Raw genomic sequence first — 19743 nt, 5'->3', positions numbered from 1 at the left:
ATATAATCTTAATTTACTAGGCCTCTAGGCCCTACGCATTAAAGATATGTTAGTAAAATGTTCCGATATCGTAAAACGTCCCGTATGTTCATCTCGCAAGAAGATGTGCGGCAAAGTATTACATACGTCCATAATTCTGTTATATAGATGCGTATTATAGGGAATAGGAATTGTCAGAATTGATAAACAATAAATTATCAAACCCAGACAGGATTTAATATTCATAAACAAAAAGCAGACTCGTCATGATCACGTGACTTCGAATCTGTTCGCCAAAAGTCGCTGCTCCAAAGTACGGCATTGTCAACATACGGAAACAAATCATTAATACTCTCCTATATGCCACGGTATACCCATCTCGTGTCATACCACAACTCACTTTTGATTTTTCACATTCCGACTTTTTAAACTATAAAACCAACCCTTTACAGGTGAAAACACTGTTCTCTTATTGTACATATGCACCTTTTAAAGCCCATATTGTATGATTCCTATAAGTATAAGTGTTCTCAATAACCCTTAAAATATCTTTTAGCGGTAGCCCGCCGCATGAAAGGCAAGATTTTTTTTTGTAGTTTGGTGCGTTATGTTATAAAGGCGTTAGGCGGAAACGCATTAGCGCTGTTAACAAACTTGGACTCGCCTCTGCCTTTACCGAACAGAAATGCCGGTCGCGGCCTTTTTTCGCCTTGTCGCCTCAGGTGAATGGCAGCGTTACGTACAGCATCACAGCCATACTCTTGCTCTCTGATGATAGACTTCGACAAAATGTGCCGTTTAAATGGATTGCTTGCCGTTGTGGCAGATGCACTTACCTAATATACAGCGTACATGACTTTGTGTGGGAAAAGTGGGAGGAAAAGTCATGGCACAAACAACACAAGAGTAAAAGTGCTTGAAAGTGACAGCAATTTGTTTACGACAGTAGTACTTAAATTACGTGTTAGTTTCATCTCATTTCTTGAACAATAGTGCACGTGTGAGTTTTTTATGTGAATGAACTTATTGTTTTACTAGTTTGTTTATTAAGTTGTCAATATAAAATTCCATCCAAACGTCAATCTTGTATATAACTCGTATAAGGGTATCGAAGGAAGCTTTAAAAGTTTAAAATAACAGCTAGAACATAGTGAACACTTGTGGGTTCTTTTTGCACACCAAACATCCAAACACACATTTCTGAATCGGAGTAATTGTTTTCACCCTTTGCACGGTTCCGTCATCCACGGGTAAAGCCTTGAACTCTGGCAACAAATATGAAAGAATTAGGCCTCCGTATAAACTTATTTTACACAATGTTATATGGCCGGTTCGATTCCCGTATGTCAGGCACGGATCTATACCCTCTAACTTGACGACCGCGCAAGGAGCATAATATTTTTTAATTTAATAACGGGGTACTTGACAGACATTAGTTAAAAAATAAATTGCCTGGCGCATATGCATTACTATCAACGCATAGATAACACCGGGTCATCTACCCATAAAATGTAGAGAATTTCCCCATTTACATAACTACTAGTTTAAAATTCAAATTTGCACTTTAAAATTTTAACTTTCTCGCAAATTGATGCTCATCAAAGAGTCTTAATAGATGATTTAGCCTCTAGAACTGCCCTTTTCCTTTTTCTATAATGTTAAAATATAATTATGAAAATGATTTTAATATCGGAGAGAGGAGTAGAGTTTAATGGCTCGTTGTCAATTATACCTTTAAGGTATTTAATTGCACAATCTTAGAAATTCTGTATCTGCACTGCAAGTCAAAGAAAGAAAAAATGAAATAAAGTGTATTAATTTCACGCACGCTTGCTGCCTTGTATTATCATATTTGACTTAACCGGTCGAATTATTAATTAACTCATAACGTACACTTGACTTGTAGAATACATAAAGTAATATTGAAATGATTAAGAATCAAGTTCAGTTTTACATTGAAAACTCTTTTAACATTAAAACCTTTCTTTTAAATTAAATCTGTCTCATTACGAGTGACAATGTCTTATAAAAACAAGTTTATGAAAAATCATTCAGTGTTAATTTAAGTAGAATGTAGTTGTCATATAAGAGACAGAAATGAATTTATATTAAAAAAAAAAGTACCTTTCTAAATCTTAGTGTTATAGGGAAAGCCGATTTTGAATTACAAGGCATAATTAAACTCATCAATTACAAGGAGTAGAAATAACACATCTAGGCTAATGTCTGTCATTTTGAAATTTACACCTACCAAAGTTTGATTTGAAAACAATCTCGGCTTCCAAAGTTTTGAAACTCAAGTCGGGCCTGAAGTGAGATTCATGCCGCATTCTCCATCTTCTGTGGAAAGCTTTCTATACATGCCATGTCAGTAATTTACGAATGCCAGAAGTTAAGGGCGCACATTCTCGCCTGTTGACGTCCACTGCATGATAGAAGCTGATAGAACAGCTCAGAGAAGAAAACACTTGCTCTTCTTGAAGCTTCTTGAATGCACCCAAATCACCACGAGGCTAACGCAACTTAAGATGAAAGAAAGTTATCATATCAGAGAAAATTATAGATTACAGAAAAAGTTAAACAGGAATGTTAAAATTGGAAATGAGTATTTACTGATAATTCGAGTAAGCTATACTAGTGATAATAGGTATTTTACTAATGTGTGTTTGCTGTAATGGTGGGTAAACCAGTGCTAGCTTTTAATGTTATCATATGATACGGACACTAATGACTGAGACACGGTCGCAAGGATGTTCCGCATGTGCTGCCCATTGGGACACACCCGCCGTAAGACACACGGACAACAACCTCGAACAATTCGTAAATTAAATACACTACACCAACTACTAATAGTAATAGGACTTGAGCCTAAAACCAGATACCCGGTCACAATGCTGAAAATTCACTCAAATTACAGCCCATTGGCTTTCTGTTTTGTGATTTTTTGTAAACATGTGAAATTCTGTTAAATACTGACTTGAATTCCAGATTTGGATCATATCGGGCGGGTGTATTGTTTCTTTTGCTCAATGAAAATCTGTAGGCAAAAGTCGTCTTTCTTTCTCAAATCTCACATAGGACCATCGTGTGACACGACAATAACCGTAAATGGTGTTTTGTTTCCAAATGAAGTCTTTGGGTCAGCTCCTCTTCTTGTAGCAGGGTCTTTAAAAGTAACCGGTTGTCAGGGTTTTTTGGTACGACTCGCACCTATAAACCAAGTCACGTCACTGATTACATGTCCTTAAATTTTGAGATGGTCATATCGTACTATTCTTTCATACATGTATAACATTTCAATAGGATATAGCCCCGGAAGATGCCCGCTCGACCACCGAAGTTAATACGGCCAAGACGGCCGCGTTCTAATTTAGTCATAAGCAAAATTTGATAATTGGTCCCCGGGATGGGCCAAGACGGAACTGCCACCACTTACTTAAGTAACATAGGCCTATCCCTGAACACTCCTAATTTCCGAGCATACATTATCCATAACATTCAAGACTATCTTTGTTACTGAGTATGTTGACTTTAAAACATTATAGTCTTTGTTGTCCGAATCCCTACGGTACAGTCCCATCTTCATGAGATCCTAATATTACTGAATTAGAAGAGCGAAGTTATAGAAGCAATAGCGAATGCCTGCTTTGCAGTGCTTTCTTCCGAGATTTTGTTGCACCTTATGACCCTTCCATCAACTTAGCCATTATGGATGCAACCTTAAAAGTTTTATCTAAACTAATAGTAAAGATCTCTGTATATGAGTGGTGGTTGTCATAACTGTGTTTATGGCAGGAAAAGGAAGCAGTTTGTATTCCAGTCCAGCGAGCATTCACAGAACATCAAACGTAGCGAAGAATAAGATACCAGAGGCTAAAATCAACGCGTACAGTTGATTATGCCGTGCACTTGATGTCAAAAAAGGTGTAAAATGTTGAGCGCGCGTAATGTAGCGTAAACCCAATGAATTTAGCCGCAAAAATGGGCGGGAAAATATTACAAGATTGAGGATAATAAGGTAATAAGGGCAAGCTTATGAAGGGTATTTAATTATGTCGAAATGACGCTGACAAGTAGTCGAGAAGAACGATATCTGGCATTAAGTCTATTGAAAAAAAAATACCCCGAATATTTGAGCGTAGGTTTCTCTATTCCCTTTAAACATAAGAATTATTCAAAGGTGAGAATGTTTCATAGGCCTATGCCCTTACCTGTTGAGACATAATTCATCATGTTTAGAAGATAAAACCAAATGCTCTTAATTGAAATCGTATCGTGATATTTGGAGCATCTTTGGAGCATTTACTTTTCACAGTTACTCTTGTTCATCATTAGGCAGCTAGTTAGGAGGCATGGAATAAACCTAACGGTTGATGGATTGGTAACCCAATAGCCGCTCGTCTATCTCAGTATTCACCAAAACGCTGGTGTAATCAGGTCAACGAGTCCACCTTTTGCCCCTCTTTACGATGATTTAAAAATCGGTATTTTGTCTTATCTTTCTTGTTCCCATCATGCAATATTCCAGGGGAGAGCGTACCACGACCATGACGACACACTCTTCGCTATGCTCTTGTGCATGATCATGAGCAGCATGATCGAACGGCAAGCAAATATCTCTAAGCCTCTGAAATGTTGCATGATGGGATGTCACGAATACGTGCACCACCAAACGCGACTTTCTACACGACGATTCCGAATCTATATTAGAGCTAAATTCAGACCTATTTAACATTGATTTACAATTCTCACCTGACGCTTTATCAGTCTTTAGCACCATTTAGCGAGTGAACGTCCAAATATAAAATTAAGGTCTTGCATTGGCATAGCAAGAGCCTTGGAGCACACGGACAATGAGCAGCGCGGGCCCTTTTACCACCTTCTTTATCAACCCTATCCCTAAACCCACTTCATTTTCGCTCGGACCCCCGGACTTCGTCCACCCGCTTGCTACGTCCCGGTGAATTGATTGGCCGATTGATTCAAGTCATTTGGTTACGCCAAAGGGCGTCTACGTTCAAGTTACAAGCCTTCACGCACCGTGTATTTCATATTTGTCACGCGCTACATGCGTACTTGATCGGGATCTCTCAAAAATGTCTGGATCCATCATGTCCATGGAACCCCCTGAATATGGTCCCCGGTATCGTAGTTGGTGCCACTGGTGTTGGGTACTTATTTTGTAACACCCTGTACAAAATTGTCGTGGCATGGCGGCGTAACTCTCAACCCCTCATCGCCATCGGCCGAGATAAGTCATAGTTCCGGCAACTTGGTCAGATTTTACCGGTCACTTAAAACCAACCGGCAATTAGTGCCATTAACTGTACACCAAATTAGGTAACCAGTAGTTCATATAACTAACCATGCGAAAATATGATATGAAAAGTGAAGACTTATATAGAGTGGTGTAGTTATCTGGAATAATTTCAGTCATCGCAAACTAAAATTATCTTTGAGTCACATGTTGCATGTACTCGACTATGAATTGCTGCAGTTCTAAATATATACATTACTGCCTTCAATTAAACATTCATATATTCATTAATCCATTGGACTGTTTTGATTAATCCTTCTATTAACAGATTAAGCATACAACTGATAATTGATACATATCTTAACAGTTTAATACTTGGAACATCCCATCAACTTGCTGCATAAACTCTATTTCACTTTAACACGCTCAAACTTGCAACAAAGTTATCCTATACATTAAAACATTTATACGAGTGTAAACTTAACAAAATGCCTTTGTCTAAATGTCTTTTGTGTGAACTCATGTATACAATGCAACATCTTGGACATAAGTTTGGTTTCTTTTCTTTTCTTCTTGTTTTTCAACAGGGTATATCTGCGCGGCGATGGAATTGTATGGGCAAGATAAATACAAGACGAAACAGCTAATATACTGGCGAGCAAAGGAAGCAAGCTCTTCGTAATGGAAATTAGTGATATCAATATCGCATATGGGCTCTTACGACTGACGGGAAAGTTAAAAGGAACTCTAAAAGGAAAGAAAAAATAGAAATGGGAAAATACAGTAGGAGAAAGTGGATGAGTACTAGTAACTTGAAACCAATCTAGAGGGGAAAAGGGAAGGCATACGGCCAAGGGGTGGTGCTAGTGTTGTTTGGTTAACTCCCTAACGAAAAAAGGAACCCGAAAGCACGACTGGTTAGAATCTTACAAACTGCTACTCAGTATGGCATGATTGGTAAATTATGTGTGCTTTGTATCACCACATGACGAATGGTATACCGTTGGCAAATTCACTACCTCTACTCCTCTATACTACAATTATCAATGCATACATATAGCATTGTAGTATTTTTACTGATTAATTCATAGACGTGTTAAGAAGATAGATTTTAATGAATAAATTGTTTACCAACGGGAAGACACAAAGGGTCTCAAGGTATAGGAACGTGATTGTGAAAGGTTGTGATAAACCCGTTCAGTTGGACAAGGTTAGGAATTGTTTTGTCATATTCAAAAGGAAGTCAATTAGTGTTGAAGCTACTAATTGAAAAGTCAATGAACGCATTCTCAGGGCTTTGCTAGAACAAGTGTGGCTAAAGGAAACAACTCCTCGTACAAAATTGTGATGCCGTCAAAATGTAAGTCACGGAAGCATCTCTCTTGAGACCAAGCAAATAAGAAGAATGCATCCACATATAGTTGTCATCCGTGGACGTGAGGGGAACATTAAAGTCGTAATTGGACCAACACTTCATATTGAATTCAACAGGAAAGCATGGAAATTAAAAACATTGATGCAATACGCGCTTGTCTTGACTTGTAGAGGTTCACTTGAAGATGTTTCTATGGCCCGTCGTTTACCGAGTCCACTCGCGACCGGGGCACTGGTCACTAGCTGACAACTTACAGCAAAAGCCTTTCAAAAATCACTCGATATATTTTATACGTCAATCTTAAGTAAATATTGCTTTTGGCTAGATATATGTATTGTAACTAATATCTGGACAAGTACTTCCACGCTATAATGAACTGTGGTCGTGCTATGTTTACGATTCAAAATGTCAAGTGATACATCCATCCCTAGAATCTCCGTTGAGTATACTTAGTATTTTGCCCGCTTCTATTACAGCTCTTATTATTAACTCACCAAAAGTTTTCAAATTTTTTTTGCTTTTGTTACCAAAGACTACCCCAACGACCACTCGGGAAATACTTTTTCCTATTTGTACTCAATATAGTATATACCATTCATGTCATCATATCGAAAATGATCAGACGAATGCAAAGGGTAACTTGTCTTTAATAATTTAAAACCATCTTCGGACATTTGCATCAGACATCTGAAAACAAAAGGTTAACCAGATACAAAAGGAAACGAAATTGAAGATGGTGAACATATCTTGTATAGCTCTTTGCTATTGAGACTCGACACTGTTGTTCCCAAACGAACCCCCATGTCTATCCATCTCATGTCATTAACATGTCGCTAGCTGGACAAGGCGATAGCCAGGGCCGGAGCCTCTTTCTTCCTTTCATGCGAACTTTGATTCCACCATGATTCCACATGTCATCTCACGTTCTGACCGTGGTCATCTAATATATCCACTTGTCTTCATCCTTTTGCATTAGAGTATCACATTATATATCTCAATAATAATTTTACGTTATGGTCAAAGATGGTCTAGTGGCCAGTTAAGGTTTCATCACTTGTTTCCTGTCCAGACAGACCAATTTATAGGCTATATATCTTCAGATGTATTACAACTAAGTAAAACAAGTGGGAAGAGAGGCGCAATATACATTTATATCACCTATTTCAACATGTTAACTATATATAAAGACAAGAGAGACAACGCTGTCAAGTTTGGACAATTCTCATTTATCATGTTTATTCTTTTCAGACACTTGGGCGTTTTGTTATTGATAGGAACTCATTTGTTTGTCACTCATTTTATTGCACACAATATAGGCATACAATTTACTTGCATTAAAATAAGAAATAATATAATGATTGAAAAAATGTTTTAGAAACCATAAAATGATCCATTTGGCAATGTTAAATGATACACAGTGTGCAGAGCTCTGCGATTGAGTCGGACTGTCCAAATTCAATTGATGGTGTCATTGGAAAATTCATCTTACACGTCTATTCCGCAAATCTATCGCATCCAAACTTTTGACACATCATTCCATGTATTATAACTTTTTGTAAATGTCTTGGTGGTAGTTTATAGAAGGGCGTATCGCAAGATGTAAGGAGCCTTGAGCTGTCTCAACTGCGCCCCCGTCATACATTTGGACATTGTTTCATCCATGTTGCGTTTTGAGGCAAACGTTCTGTAGTTGATGTTGGCGTTTCGTGCACTGACCACACCTCAAAATTTGGACAGTTTCAGAAAATACCGTAGTTCGTAGCAACTGATTTAAACTCCCAAACACAAAATGCAGTATTATAAAGACCGATAATGAAACCGATCTCATCATAATGCATTTTCCTATATGCTTTCTTATGTCTTATATTTCAAAATAAAAATATATCTTTTAGAGCCACAAAAACAAAATCAATCATTACAAGGTTACTTAAATGTTACTTAAATTTATCCACGTGTTTAATAACAAGTCATGATAAATTCAAAATATATAGATGTCATGTTGATTTCAAATGACAGTAGTTTATTTACAGCTTGTAGCTTTTGACGTAGTTTGACTATGTCAGAATAGATGTATATAACGTCAAGAAATACCGACATATCAACTTGATACTTAATGCTTTCACTGAATCATCATGCGTTTATTTATTTGTTAATATCAGCAACAGAAGTCAAGTTAAAAGATTTTCTTATTGACAAACAGCAAACGGATGGATCATATGTCAGTTTTCAAGTGTATAAGTTTACGAGCTTATTTATGTGTAAAAATATCGATAATATTCAATTTGCTGTCAAGATATGGAAGGTTATAGGAATTAAATAAAAAGCCTTCTCATTGGATATGGTTCTTTTTGGATCCTGATGTAAATTTTGATTAAAAATAGTGAGCTCGCTGCGCGCTGATATTTTCATCATTAATACTTCCAAATGGTCGGGTAATTATAACTAAAACATTTATGCACTAGTTTCCAGAATAATATTGAAAAGAATCGGAATTCTTATACAATTATGTGATGAAATAATCACTCAATACAAATTGTTGTCAGCAAATTAATAGAACACCATATAAGTATTTGAATGAGCCCTACCATATGTGGTTTCAACGTTTTGCATTGCTTTTCACACAGTGGTTTTGCACTTTAGAAAACCATTTCTCCTCTCCGCCCAATATTAGTGGTCAGCTAAGCCGTCCTTATTGAAATCCCCGGAGACACGTCCATCTTGTTTGTAATTCAGTAAACAACATTGCGTGATACTTTGTACTTAACGATATACAGATAAAATATCTTTAAGATGAAATATCTTTGAGATAAAAGATATGATATGTTACATCATCACTCGATTTAACTCGTCTATAACTTTGCAAGTTCAACAAAGATCTGCGGTTTCAAAGGTACTCCCTAAGGGCGAGGGTGTTCTGGCCACACTGCACTATCCACACCAAGATAACATGGATTAATTGTCGGGGATGTTAGCTCTTCAATGGACAACGACCCTTATTCTTCACTAAGTCTAAAATCTCTAAGGAGAACTCGAATGTCTTATAGGTAACAAAAAAAGTACAAGTATCTTTTCTTGAGTATTACTTAATTCGATGGATGCTTATGAAGGCGTGAGTGTTTCGTTTCTCTTATTTTCTACAAAAACTCACAAGTCTCGCCATGGTCTTCGGGGATGTGAGACAAACCAATCTTTTGCCTACGGTAAATAGCCTGTACGTGTAAACCCTAGGGATGTTTCACACGGCGACGACCAGTTGGCAAGTCTCAAGGTGGGGACTACGGTGTAACTTTGCTAACTAGCTTTTCAAGCTAATTATTACATACATTTGATTTAGCTACAGGCAAATTGTACAATTGGAGGATCTGTTTCCTCTTTTTGTAAAAAAAAGGACCGCGCCCCTTTCTATAATGCACAGCTTGCCTTGACCAAACCTACGGAAGGAAGACACCAAATGAGCTGCCGAACGAATTAACAAATAGCTGGTCACTTGGGGCAGCCAGTCGGGCCCTGTCCTATGTTCAAAAATACAAACGGCCCGAACATGATTGAATGATGGACAAAGTTTCTATCGCGTTACAACACTCAAAAATTGTGTGTAAGATAAAACGAATGAATATAGCCGATAGCAACGAACTCGAGCAGACCAGTCAGTAGGCAGCTTCACCCGCGGACATTTTTTTCCCTTCTCATTTTTGCAATAGATCTCAGATTGAAATTATCACCGACAGTGAGTTCGCTCGGCAAAACAGACAATTAGAGAATAAAATGAACAGAACTGAAAAGCATTAAGTAAACTAAACAGAGGTTTTGATTTGCAAAGCTGATATATCTAGCGGCATGTGTATTTATCAACAGAACGGTTCTCACATATTGTACTTATATATATATATATACACACAAAAGATGTTATAGCTTTTTCTTTTCCATAAAAAGAAAAGCTTGGAACACATGTAATCGTGATTTAGAGACATGGAATAAGGTGAAATCAGATATGACCGCTCAGGCTACGCCTGAAACTAAAGCGATTTGGAGACACGACAAGCCACAATCAAACGGCTTTTACAATGACAATAACCCAGCTCAGCTTTCCTTAATTCAACAGGGCACAATTGGGTTTATATTGTGTATCAAAATCCACTCACAAACATTAACTAATTCGATTTTACATTTGGCATTTTGCTTGATATACATGAAAATAATGAAAGAGAAAGAGAGAGAAGGAGAGAGAAAGAGAGAGAAATCTTACATATGTACGGCAGAAGGTATAATTGCTTGTATCTCAAGACTCAAACAATATGGACGGACTGTTTGTTAATTTAGTGATTGCATGTTACTTAATGTACGGATGTTGCATGGACGGAAGACTTACTTAAATCATTGGCATGTAGCTGACTTTCATTAAGTCGCACGGACACGTGCTTACTGGACGGACAAAGATCTTGACTTTGCTATATCATTGATATACCATTGTTGGTGTTCATATAAGGTGATATCGAGTTTAACATATTAAACACGTATGGTCTCTTGGTGGTAATCAAAAGCTCTATAGACGTAAGTTCTATGAATTTAATATAAATAGATATATTACATGAAGAACCACATTGCACAACCCAACATTATGTTACAGGATGTTTAGGAGCACTACTTGAAAGACACCTGCTACGTTGAAAAAGAGGCGAAAACTTGCCGCTATTAATTATGTTGGTTTTCAGTTAATTGTCTTTTTGTAATGACGGCGAGCTAAAACTTTTATGTAACGTTGGGGCGCTGTTCGTTATTGGTTTTAAATCTCCAAATAGATTACCACTTTCTGATGCATTTTCAGGCCGTTTTCTCCACGACGATGCTGAGGAAAACACTGGTTTTCTATTATATTTGGACGGACCTTTATTAGTTTTATTAAGTGGGAGCAATCTTCTGTCACGTCTGGGACACTGGCTCCCCATGCGTTCTGTCTTGTACCTTTTGGGGATCCTGAAGGCGATCGACCATTGCCTGATGTTTTAAACTCTTGGCGCGTTTCAATTTTAATCGATGATACAAGTGATGCTATTTGGTCCCCACTGCCTCTCTTTGATTGGTTCATGTGACTAGACAAGCTGGGAAATTTGTTTATTTTAGGAGGGTGATGCGTTACGCGCTTTGTTTCTCGACGATGCAACTGATCCGCAGACCTTGACTTTGTAACGGCGATATTGTCTACACCTTTCAAACTGACTTGGGCAATCTTCTTAGGTTGTCTCTCAGGAGTCGTAGGTAAACTACTACTTCTGCTAGTTCTACCTTTCCGCTTCATTTGTAACGATACGTGTTTGTCAATGGCAAATCGACTTCCTTGTTCCATGGGGACAGGTTTTTCTTTACGTGATGAAGCTGACCAATCGTGTACTGATGATCGCTGCTGCCGTACAGGCATAGTACGAGATCGTGTTAACATTGGTGGCTGGGGTAGTTGATGTGTGGGCGGAGGTTCGCTTGCCTCTTTCCTCATAGGCTCTCGGGGATGATCCACAAACTCTCCCGATGGAGTTTTCCGCTCCTTTTTGTCCAGTCTTCCCTGCGGGGCTTTAGTCGGATCCTCTTCCTCTTGTGTAACTTGTGTAATCATCAGATCAGTTTCGGCTTTCCCGCTCTCTGAAGAAACTTCCGAACACAACTCATCCTGTAGTGGTGTCACTGCCCTATCTTGAAACTCTTTGCCTTCACACATCTCCTTACTCATCTCCTCCCTTATAACGCCTCCATCATGTACATATCTTTCGTGCATTGCAGCATTCCCCGGTACTACCTCCGCTACTTCTGGTAAAGGAGTCGGGGCATAGAATTCTTCCAATGTTAGTTTTGCTTTTTCTCGGGGCAATCTAATTGTTCTTATTTCGGCGACAGTTTCAAGATTTAATTTGGAAGTAGCATGAGTGCTTCTTGATGAACGTAGCTGTCTCTCCCAAACAGGCAAATTTATCTGTTAAAAGAAAATGACAAAAAAACGAAAGAAATTTAGGCCACTCAAGTGGTTATGTGGTATAGACTTAAACATAACAACATATATATATATATATATATATATATATATACCGTAAACTGAGCACATGCCTTCAAAGCCATGTATTCTCAAGAGATTCTTCTTTTCATCTTTACATGACAAGACGCACGAATTGAGCAACCTGTAGCAGTATTTGGATAATCATCCATTATTATTGATACACAATTACCATAATACCACGATAGAGATTCGGTACAGTGTTTGGCAATGAAAATATTTTTTAGTTGTACGAAGTATAATCGTAAGATTCTGTTTGACGATACAAAATACTACTGATGCAAATGGGTTGTTTGCAAAAGCCCAATAAATTGTACTCAAGTGTTGTCTGGCTTTTTCAAATAGGCATGGTCAACTTCACATGTCGTTTTAAGGCCGGAATCGTGGGTTTAACGGATGTAAAGCCGTGCTCACAAAGTAGCACTGTCTTTGACAACTCAATCTTGTCCTCCTTGAAGACTTACCGCATAGTGTAATGATAACTATCGTACAGACTAATATACGTGAAAAACGTGCATAATTTGTTGGTAGACTTATTTTGATATCGTGACTTTACAACTGCACAAGACACTGTGCATGCTGTCTATAGTGCCGCTAAGTTCATAGCATTATTGTTATTATCAAACTATATTTAATTGAAGATCGTCTACAATAATTGGTAAAATAATTTTTATGCTTCTAAAAAATTATCTCTGTACTAAGCCAAACATTATTGAACCAAATAAGAATCCAAAGTAGCAATCAATGATCAACATATATAATTTATGTCAATAAAGATAACGACATGATTTTGATTACGAAATTGAACTATATAAACGCTTACGGAAGGTTCATCTTCATCAAGCTGTTGATTTTCTAGAACAAGACGGTCGTCTTCCAGTTCGTCGTCCTCCTCTTCGCTACTGTCATCATCCTCATCATCTTCCTCATCCGATTCCTCTTCATTTGGTTGCCAATCTGTGGTAAATATGAAACAAGAAAATGTCCTCTTGAGTCGGGCTGAATTTTTGTCAGTAACACGAGACACAAGATGACAAAGTGTGACAACTCCACGAAAGATAGCATAACGGAATTGAGAATCCTTGAAGAGCAATATCCAGTTACCATATCCAGTCCTCTTATTCATAAAAATGACGGATAGGAATCATCTGAACTACCAAACCAGTATACTGCTGAAATAAATATACTCCTAAAATGTAAGCCTCCATTGATATGAGAGAAAAACATATTCATTAAGACGATCTATAAACTTGTTTAATTTATCTTGCGTATAAGAAAACACAAACATGGTATTTCTTGCTATCTACCGTAGATAGCAAAATATGTTATCCATTGCATTATGCTATCTACCGTAGATAGCGATATCAGTAAAATTGCTATCTTCTGTAGATGTTTTTACTCAGGGTAAAAAAAAAGATCTATAAACTTGTTTCATTTACCTTGCGTATAAGAAAATACAAACATGGTAATTTCTTGCTATCTACCGTAGATAGCAAAATATGTTATCCATTGCATTATGCTATCTACTGTAGATAGCAATATCAGTAAAATTGCTATCTTCTGTAGATGTTTTTACTCAGGGTAAAAAAGATCTATAAACTTGTTTCATTTATCTTGCGTATAAGAAAACACAAACATAGTATTTCTTGTTATCTACAGTAGATAGCAAAATATGTTATCCATTGCATTATGCTATATACTGTAGATAGCAATATCAGTAAAATTGCTATCTTCTGTAGATGTTTTTACTGAGGGTAGGAAACGTTTGCATCTGTATAGTAAATGTTGATCGGTTATCTTCTGTAGTAGACAGCAGACGCGAGGGAATCAAAAATAAAATAAAATAAATTTGCAAACATAAGAGGTAGCGCTATATGACAGTTTATCATAGTGCAATAGTCAATCCCCTGCAAAGAGATAATATATTTCGATTAACTTAACTATGGCTTGTTTGAGATTTTTCCGGTTGTATGTATTTCCGACACGTGTTTGCTATCTACAGAACAAAAAGTAGCTATTCTCAGTTAAAAAACATTACCAGCAGATAATAGCAATATTAGGCTAATTTACCAAGATATATCATTAACAGTATTAAATAATACCACATACTCTCAATAACATTATGTTATCTACAGTAGATAGCACAAATGTTACTTCTGATAGATCTGAACAATTACACTCATGCAGATTTACGGCAGAGGACAATTTATTTGCTATCTTCTGTAGATATGTGGTATAGCATATGCGTATCACAAACACAATTTATGCATGTACATGTATTTTGTTTGCGATTTCAAAATAGACAGTATTATTTGCTCAACTGGGGGTTTTGACGTCTTGCACATTCAGTATTAATGTTATATTGACTAACTTCATTAGTTATAAACCGGGTGCATTTTTAAGGAAGATATTGCACAAAACTAAAGCAGAAAAGCAAGCAACATGGCCATTCTTGAATATGTCACAGTGTGGTTGGAATCAGAAAGCATTATTCTGCTGCTGATATGTATGAAATATATCACTCTTCAGTCAAATTAACAAACTGCACATGACTCCATTAGGTGTACATGTAGTTAACCAAAGACTTAACTAATTCACCAATTAAGTACAAGACGCACCCAAGAAAGAACACACGGCACATGTTAAGTCAGCCGAAATGCAAACCGATTTGGCGGTATATCATAATGGTACAAGCCAGCGTTTAACTCTTCAAAAACCGTTAAGTATCACACCTTATAAGTTCCATTAGACAATTGTTGGTTTTTATACTCTTTTCTGCTTCATTACTTTAAATTCATATCACTGTCACCTAACAAAGTTCAGTTTTTTTGGCTTGGTATTTTTCTTTTCCTTCTCCCTATTCACTAACACATCTTGATTGACATTTATTTTTAGCTCACTTCAACCCTTTCATCTGTGCATGCATTTGTTGTTTCTTACCAACTTTATATATATATGACAACAAAATGTACAGTAAACTTTACACATCTTTATTGCAAACAAACTCATCGACCTGTCATTCTAACTGCCCGACAGATTAAAATAAGAACAAAGGAGGTATAATATACTACTAGATTTTTTCTTGGTTATATAATAAACACTATATGAACGAGGGGAAAATCAAACCCAGCCTCGGGCATAATTTCACACATAATCTTGATCAGTGCTGAAAACAATTGACAGCTTTTTCACGAACACTATGCAAACTGGTTACACTATACCACTTCTCCTCACGTCACGTTCATTTGTTTAATTTTTTATCTCCCCATTTCAATGGCGCGAAATATTTTAATTGTGAAGTGGTATAGGTAGGTAGTATATGGTGTACCTATATACATTAGACAAGTATTTCAACGGCAGACTGACAGGCACACCCTCCATCAGAGTCGCGCGATCGACACGGCGGTGATGACTTCTGCGAACCCGTATTGACTAGAGCATGGCCCCGACATTCGGGGTAGCAACTAAATACCTGATGGGTCTCCTAGATCGTGTCAACGCTGTGATTTGGAAGACATCATCGACGTAGATAGTTTTATTAACGATGAAATGCTTTTATAACATGAAACATTAATAAATTTAACGTCAATTATCGTTTTGTTACCGCTGAAATGCTTTTATAGAGAAAGATTATTGAAAGCACATTTTGTGAAAGGAATTAAAATCTCTTTCACAAAAATGTGCTGGTTTCAAGTTGTGGTAAGAAACGCTTGTCCTAAATAGGGGTGCCCCTTTTGACTGCCTTAACCCTATCAAAGTCGAGATTTTGGCATCAGAAGGCAGTTGATACATCTTCGTAACTTCGGTAAAAGTTAAGGCCTGGTATATTCGTCTCAAGTATTAACAAACAAGTGGTAGTTGCTTCTCTTGGTGGTAATCTAATATTAAACTCAAAAAACGGACTCGGCTCGTTTTTTGCGATGGGCATTAGTGTTAGGTAGAAAATACAATATGGTAAAAATCAGACCTCCCACCATTAACTCAAGCCATTTGTGTTTTGAGAATATTGGAATTGGTATTTTAAATTACCCATGGTTAACAATAGAGTCTATTTAAAAAACGATAATAAAGACGTCCGGCGTGGAGCATTTTCCTTTTGAATTTGGTCAAAAGGTACTTTGATTAATGTTCGCAATCACGGCAATGTGGACTGGACGAAATTCTCTCTGAAACATGTCGCCACTTCGGAACTTTTTGATAAATTTTCCTCCAATACAACGGCATATTACACGAAAGAGTTCAACTTTGGGCTTCGATTTGAGAAAAAGAGGAAAGACATTAAAATTCAAAAGAGACCATTAGAAAAAGTCATCGGCCACTTGAGTAGGAAGTTGCAAAACAAATTCAAAGTAATTGAAGACATTACAAAAATGTTGTGATCCTAAGGTTTCAATTTTGTACGTTCGATACAAGTATAATATCGTCACACGGGAGGGGAATCTATTACATGTTATTGTAGCAAATTTCAAGCCTTTTAGCTCGTCTCAGAATTGAATTCTCTGGTCTGAATTCATCCTCTTCGTGTGTTTACCTGCAAACAACATTCCGCACAAATTGCGGCACCTCATCTCCTCAATTAATGACCTTTATTACAGCACTAGCTCTCCGCATGTATCTCTTTGCTAGCAATTTATCCTCATTTCAAGCGTGTTAGCGATCCAGTTACAATCCGATAAGCGACGCAGGCAACCGAGTAAAAACAACACAAACTCATCCAAACTAGTGTGTAAACATATGATTGCTGAAAATGATACTATATCTTTGTTGATTTTGCCGTGCAAGGCGAAATAAAAAATGAAAAACGCATAGTATTGAGTAGGCAAGCGTAAGGTTTCATTAGCGCCTTTTTTCTCATCTACTTGTTGTATTTCACTCGCGCACCGCAACAGCCGATCAATGAACCTAAGATAGTGGGAAGAGTTACCAAGTAACTTTTTTTTTCTTCCATGACCGCTTCAACACTGGATATCAAGTCACGCTTATGTGTTTTAAGGTAGAGAAGTTATTGCACAAAGTTGACACTCCTTTGCATGGCACCAATCACCGTACGTTTGTCTGGATCCTTGCAAAAGTTACATGCATGCAATGACTTTTCGTCTCATGTCGGCGTGGGCGAACTGTCGATGTCATGATACCATTTACGTATTGCTAGCCTAATTATTGTTAAGAGGGAACGTGAAGGGGTATCGTGTATAAGTTAAAACTAAACAAAACAATGCTACGCCAAAGACCCTTGAAAAGATTATTAACGTCATACAAACAAATTAAACAAAAACAAAAGTCTTGAAAAGACCATTCAATAGTGAAGATATGGAGAAGCAAAAAGAAAATATTTTTCCCACAGCGTTTGGATTTAGATATGATTCTTGAAGTTTAACAACGACAATCCGTCTAATTTTAGTAGATGTAGAATAAAGCGCGGGAAAAACTGAAATCAGGGAAAACATAACATGACAAACTGTTATCTCTTAAATAGTCATGGCTACCTGCTAAGTGATGATTACAAAACGTTCATCATTAACGCGTGGACGTCTGTTTGTCAGCTCCTATCCTTCATATTGTCAAATCTACAAGTGTAAGCTAAGCCAGACACTCTATGCGCAATAACCATGATAAACTGTAAAACATTAATGTAAGGCAATACACACACTACGATCAGCTATCAGTGTGAACATCCACACGTATGCCATGCCGAAAGAAAAAAAATCTACCAAATGAATCGCGCTTATTTTAACTGTTCACGCACAGAAATGGCTAATTATCTAATTATACATGCTTAAGTTGACATTATGTAGTACAATATGCCCTTATCCACCTAAGTTTAGGCTTAAATACCAAAGTTAATCATCTGTACAAAAGAAGCCGTCTTAAAGGTCTATTGCTTGAGCTCAAATGTTAAGTGCAACGACATACAAAATATGTTCATTATAATGAATTTGTCACTTCCCTGACAAGTTGTCAAACTTCATTAAAGATTTCGATTGTAATTTGACGGCGTCGTCTCTAGGATTTCATCACCATATAGATAGGCAAGAGATGAGATGTTCATTTCATATCTTGCATAAATTAAACATCATCATCACTTACACCTTGCACACTAGTTCCGTCAAGCTCAACGCGTAGATACGAAGCCAAACACGCCATTCGAACAGGATTTTTTTCTTCACGCTTACTTTTATAATAATATATATGATGGACGTATGGACAAGTTTCACGCAAGATTTACTTTCGCCATTTTTCACCTGAGGCAAACTGCTCGTCCTTCGTCTGCTCGGATTCATTATGCAAATTAACCTTTTGGGTCATCAGTAAATTGGACCGTTTATATAGATACGACACCGTGACATGAAAAAAAATGAAATGTGCAGAAAAATGAAAACAAAGACAATTAGTTTGATTTGGCTTTCATACCTGTAGGGCACGACTTGACACTGACTGACTGACCATCGAGGTTTTAGCAGTTTAGGTCGCTGATCAACTTTACGTGGTTTGGGACAATTTTGTATATATATACTTAATTATAAATATGACAAATGGAGTGCTATGAAACTCGCGCGGGTACATCGAAAACCGATTACTCTTGTTATTATGCACTGATATTGGGAAAGTGTTTAGTCCGATAATAGTAAAATCTGGACATGTTATAACTGAGAAGCTTGCTTACGGCCATCGGCTGGATTGTTAAGAGTAGTTTCACTTTCCGACTATTGAGTATAAAATCGTGAAATTGTCGTGGTGATATCCCTAGGGGTGGGCAGTGGCCGTGTCGGGTTTTTTACTCTGGACCCGTACTAGGCGAGCAATCGGACCAGTGTATTTCTGCATTGCAAAGTGTGTTATAAATGCGCTGATAGCAAGGTGGCTAGAAAAAGGAAGGCTCAATTACGTCTATTATTTCCGCAGCCTTTCTAAATCGATTGCCCATAAGGTGTACAACTGCGCATAGATAGCCCGACAGCCAGAGGCAAATTCAAGCCTAGCTTTGCCGAATACTACATTAGATGAGGAGACTATTAGGTTTACTTCCCTTACCGAGTTTGCCGTTTTTGCCCTATAGTCTAGCTAGCCCTGCCCTATCAGAGTGGATTGACA

At 37.4% G+C, this 19743-nt stretch overlaps 2 protein-coding genes across 2 annotated transcripts in view; both read right to left on the bottom strand.

Moving 5' to 3' along the window:
- Nucleotides 1-19743, bottom strand: part of LOC140158975 (uncharacterized) — a 564514-nt gene that overhangs the window by 172659 nt on the left and 372112 nt on the right. The window lies entirely within an intron of this gene.
- Nucleotides 9232-19743, bottom strand: part of LOC140158972 (uncharacterized) — a 314914-nt gene continuing 304402 nt past the window's right edge. The window contains exons 10-11 of the mRNA XM_072182274.1: nt 13475-13608; nt 9232-12573 (exon numbers count right to left, since the gene is read on the bottom strand). Coding sequence (XP_072038375.1) covers nt 11395-12573; nt 13475-13608 — 1313 coding nt within the window. The 3' untranslated portion in view covers nt 9232-11394. The remainder of the gene's footprint in view (nt 12574-13474; nt 13609-19743) is intronic.

This window comes from Amphiura filiformis, chromosome 8, assembly GCF_039555335.1.
Source record: "Amphiura filiformis chromosome 8, Afil_fr2py, whole genome shotgun sequence".
NCBI classification, from domain to species: Eukaryota; Metazoa; Echinodermata; class Ophiuroidea; order Amphilepidida; family Amphiuridae; genus Amphiura; species Amphiura filiformis.
This window is presented reverse-complemented; position numbering and strand designations above follow the sequence as displayed.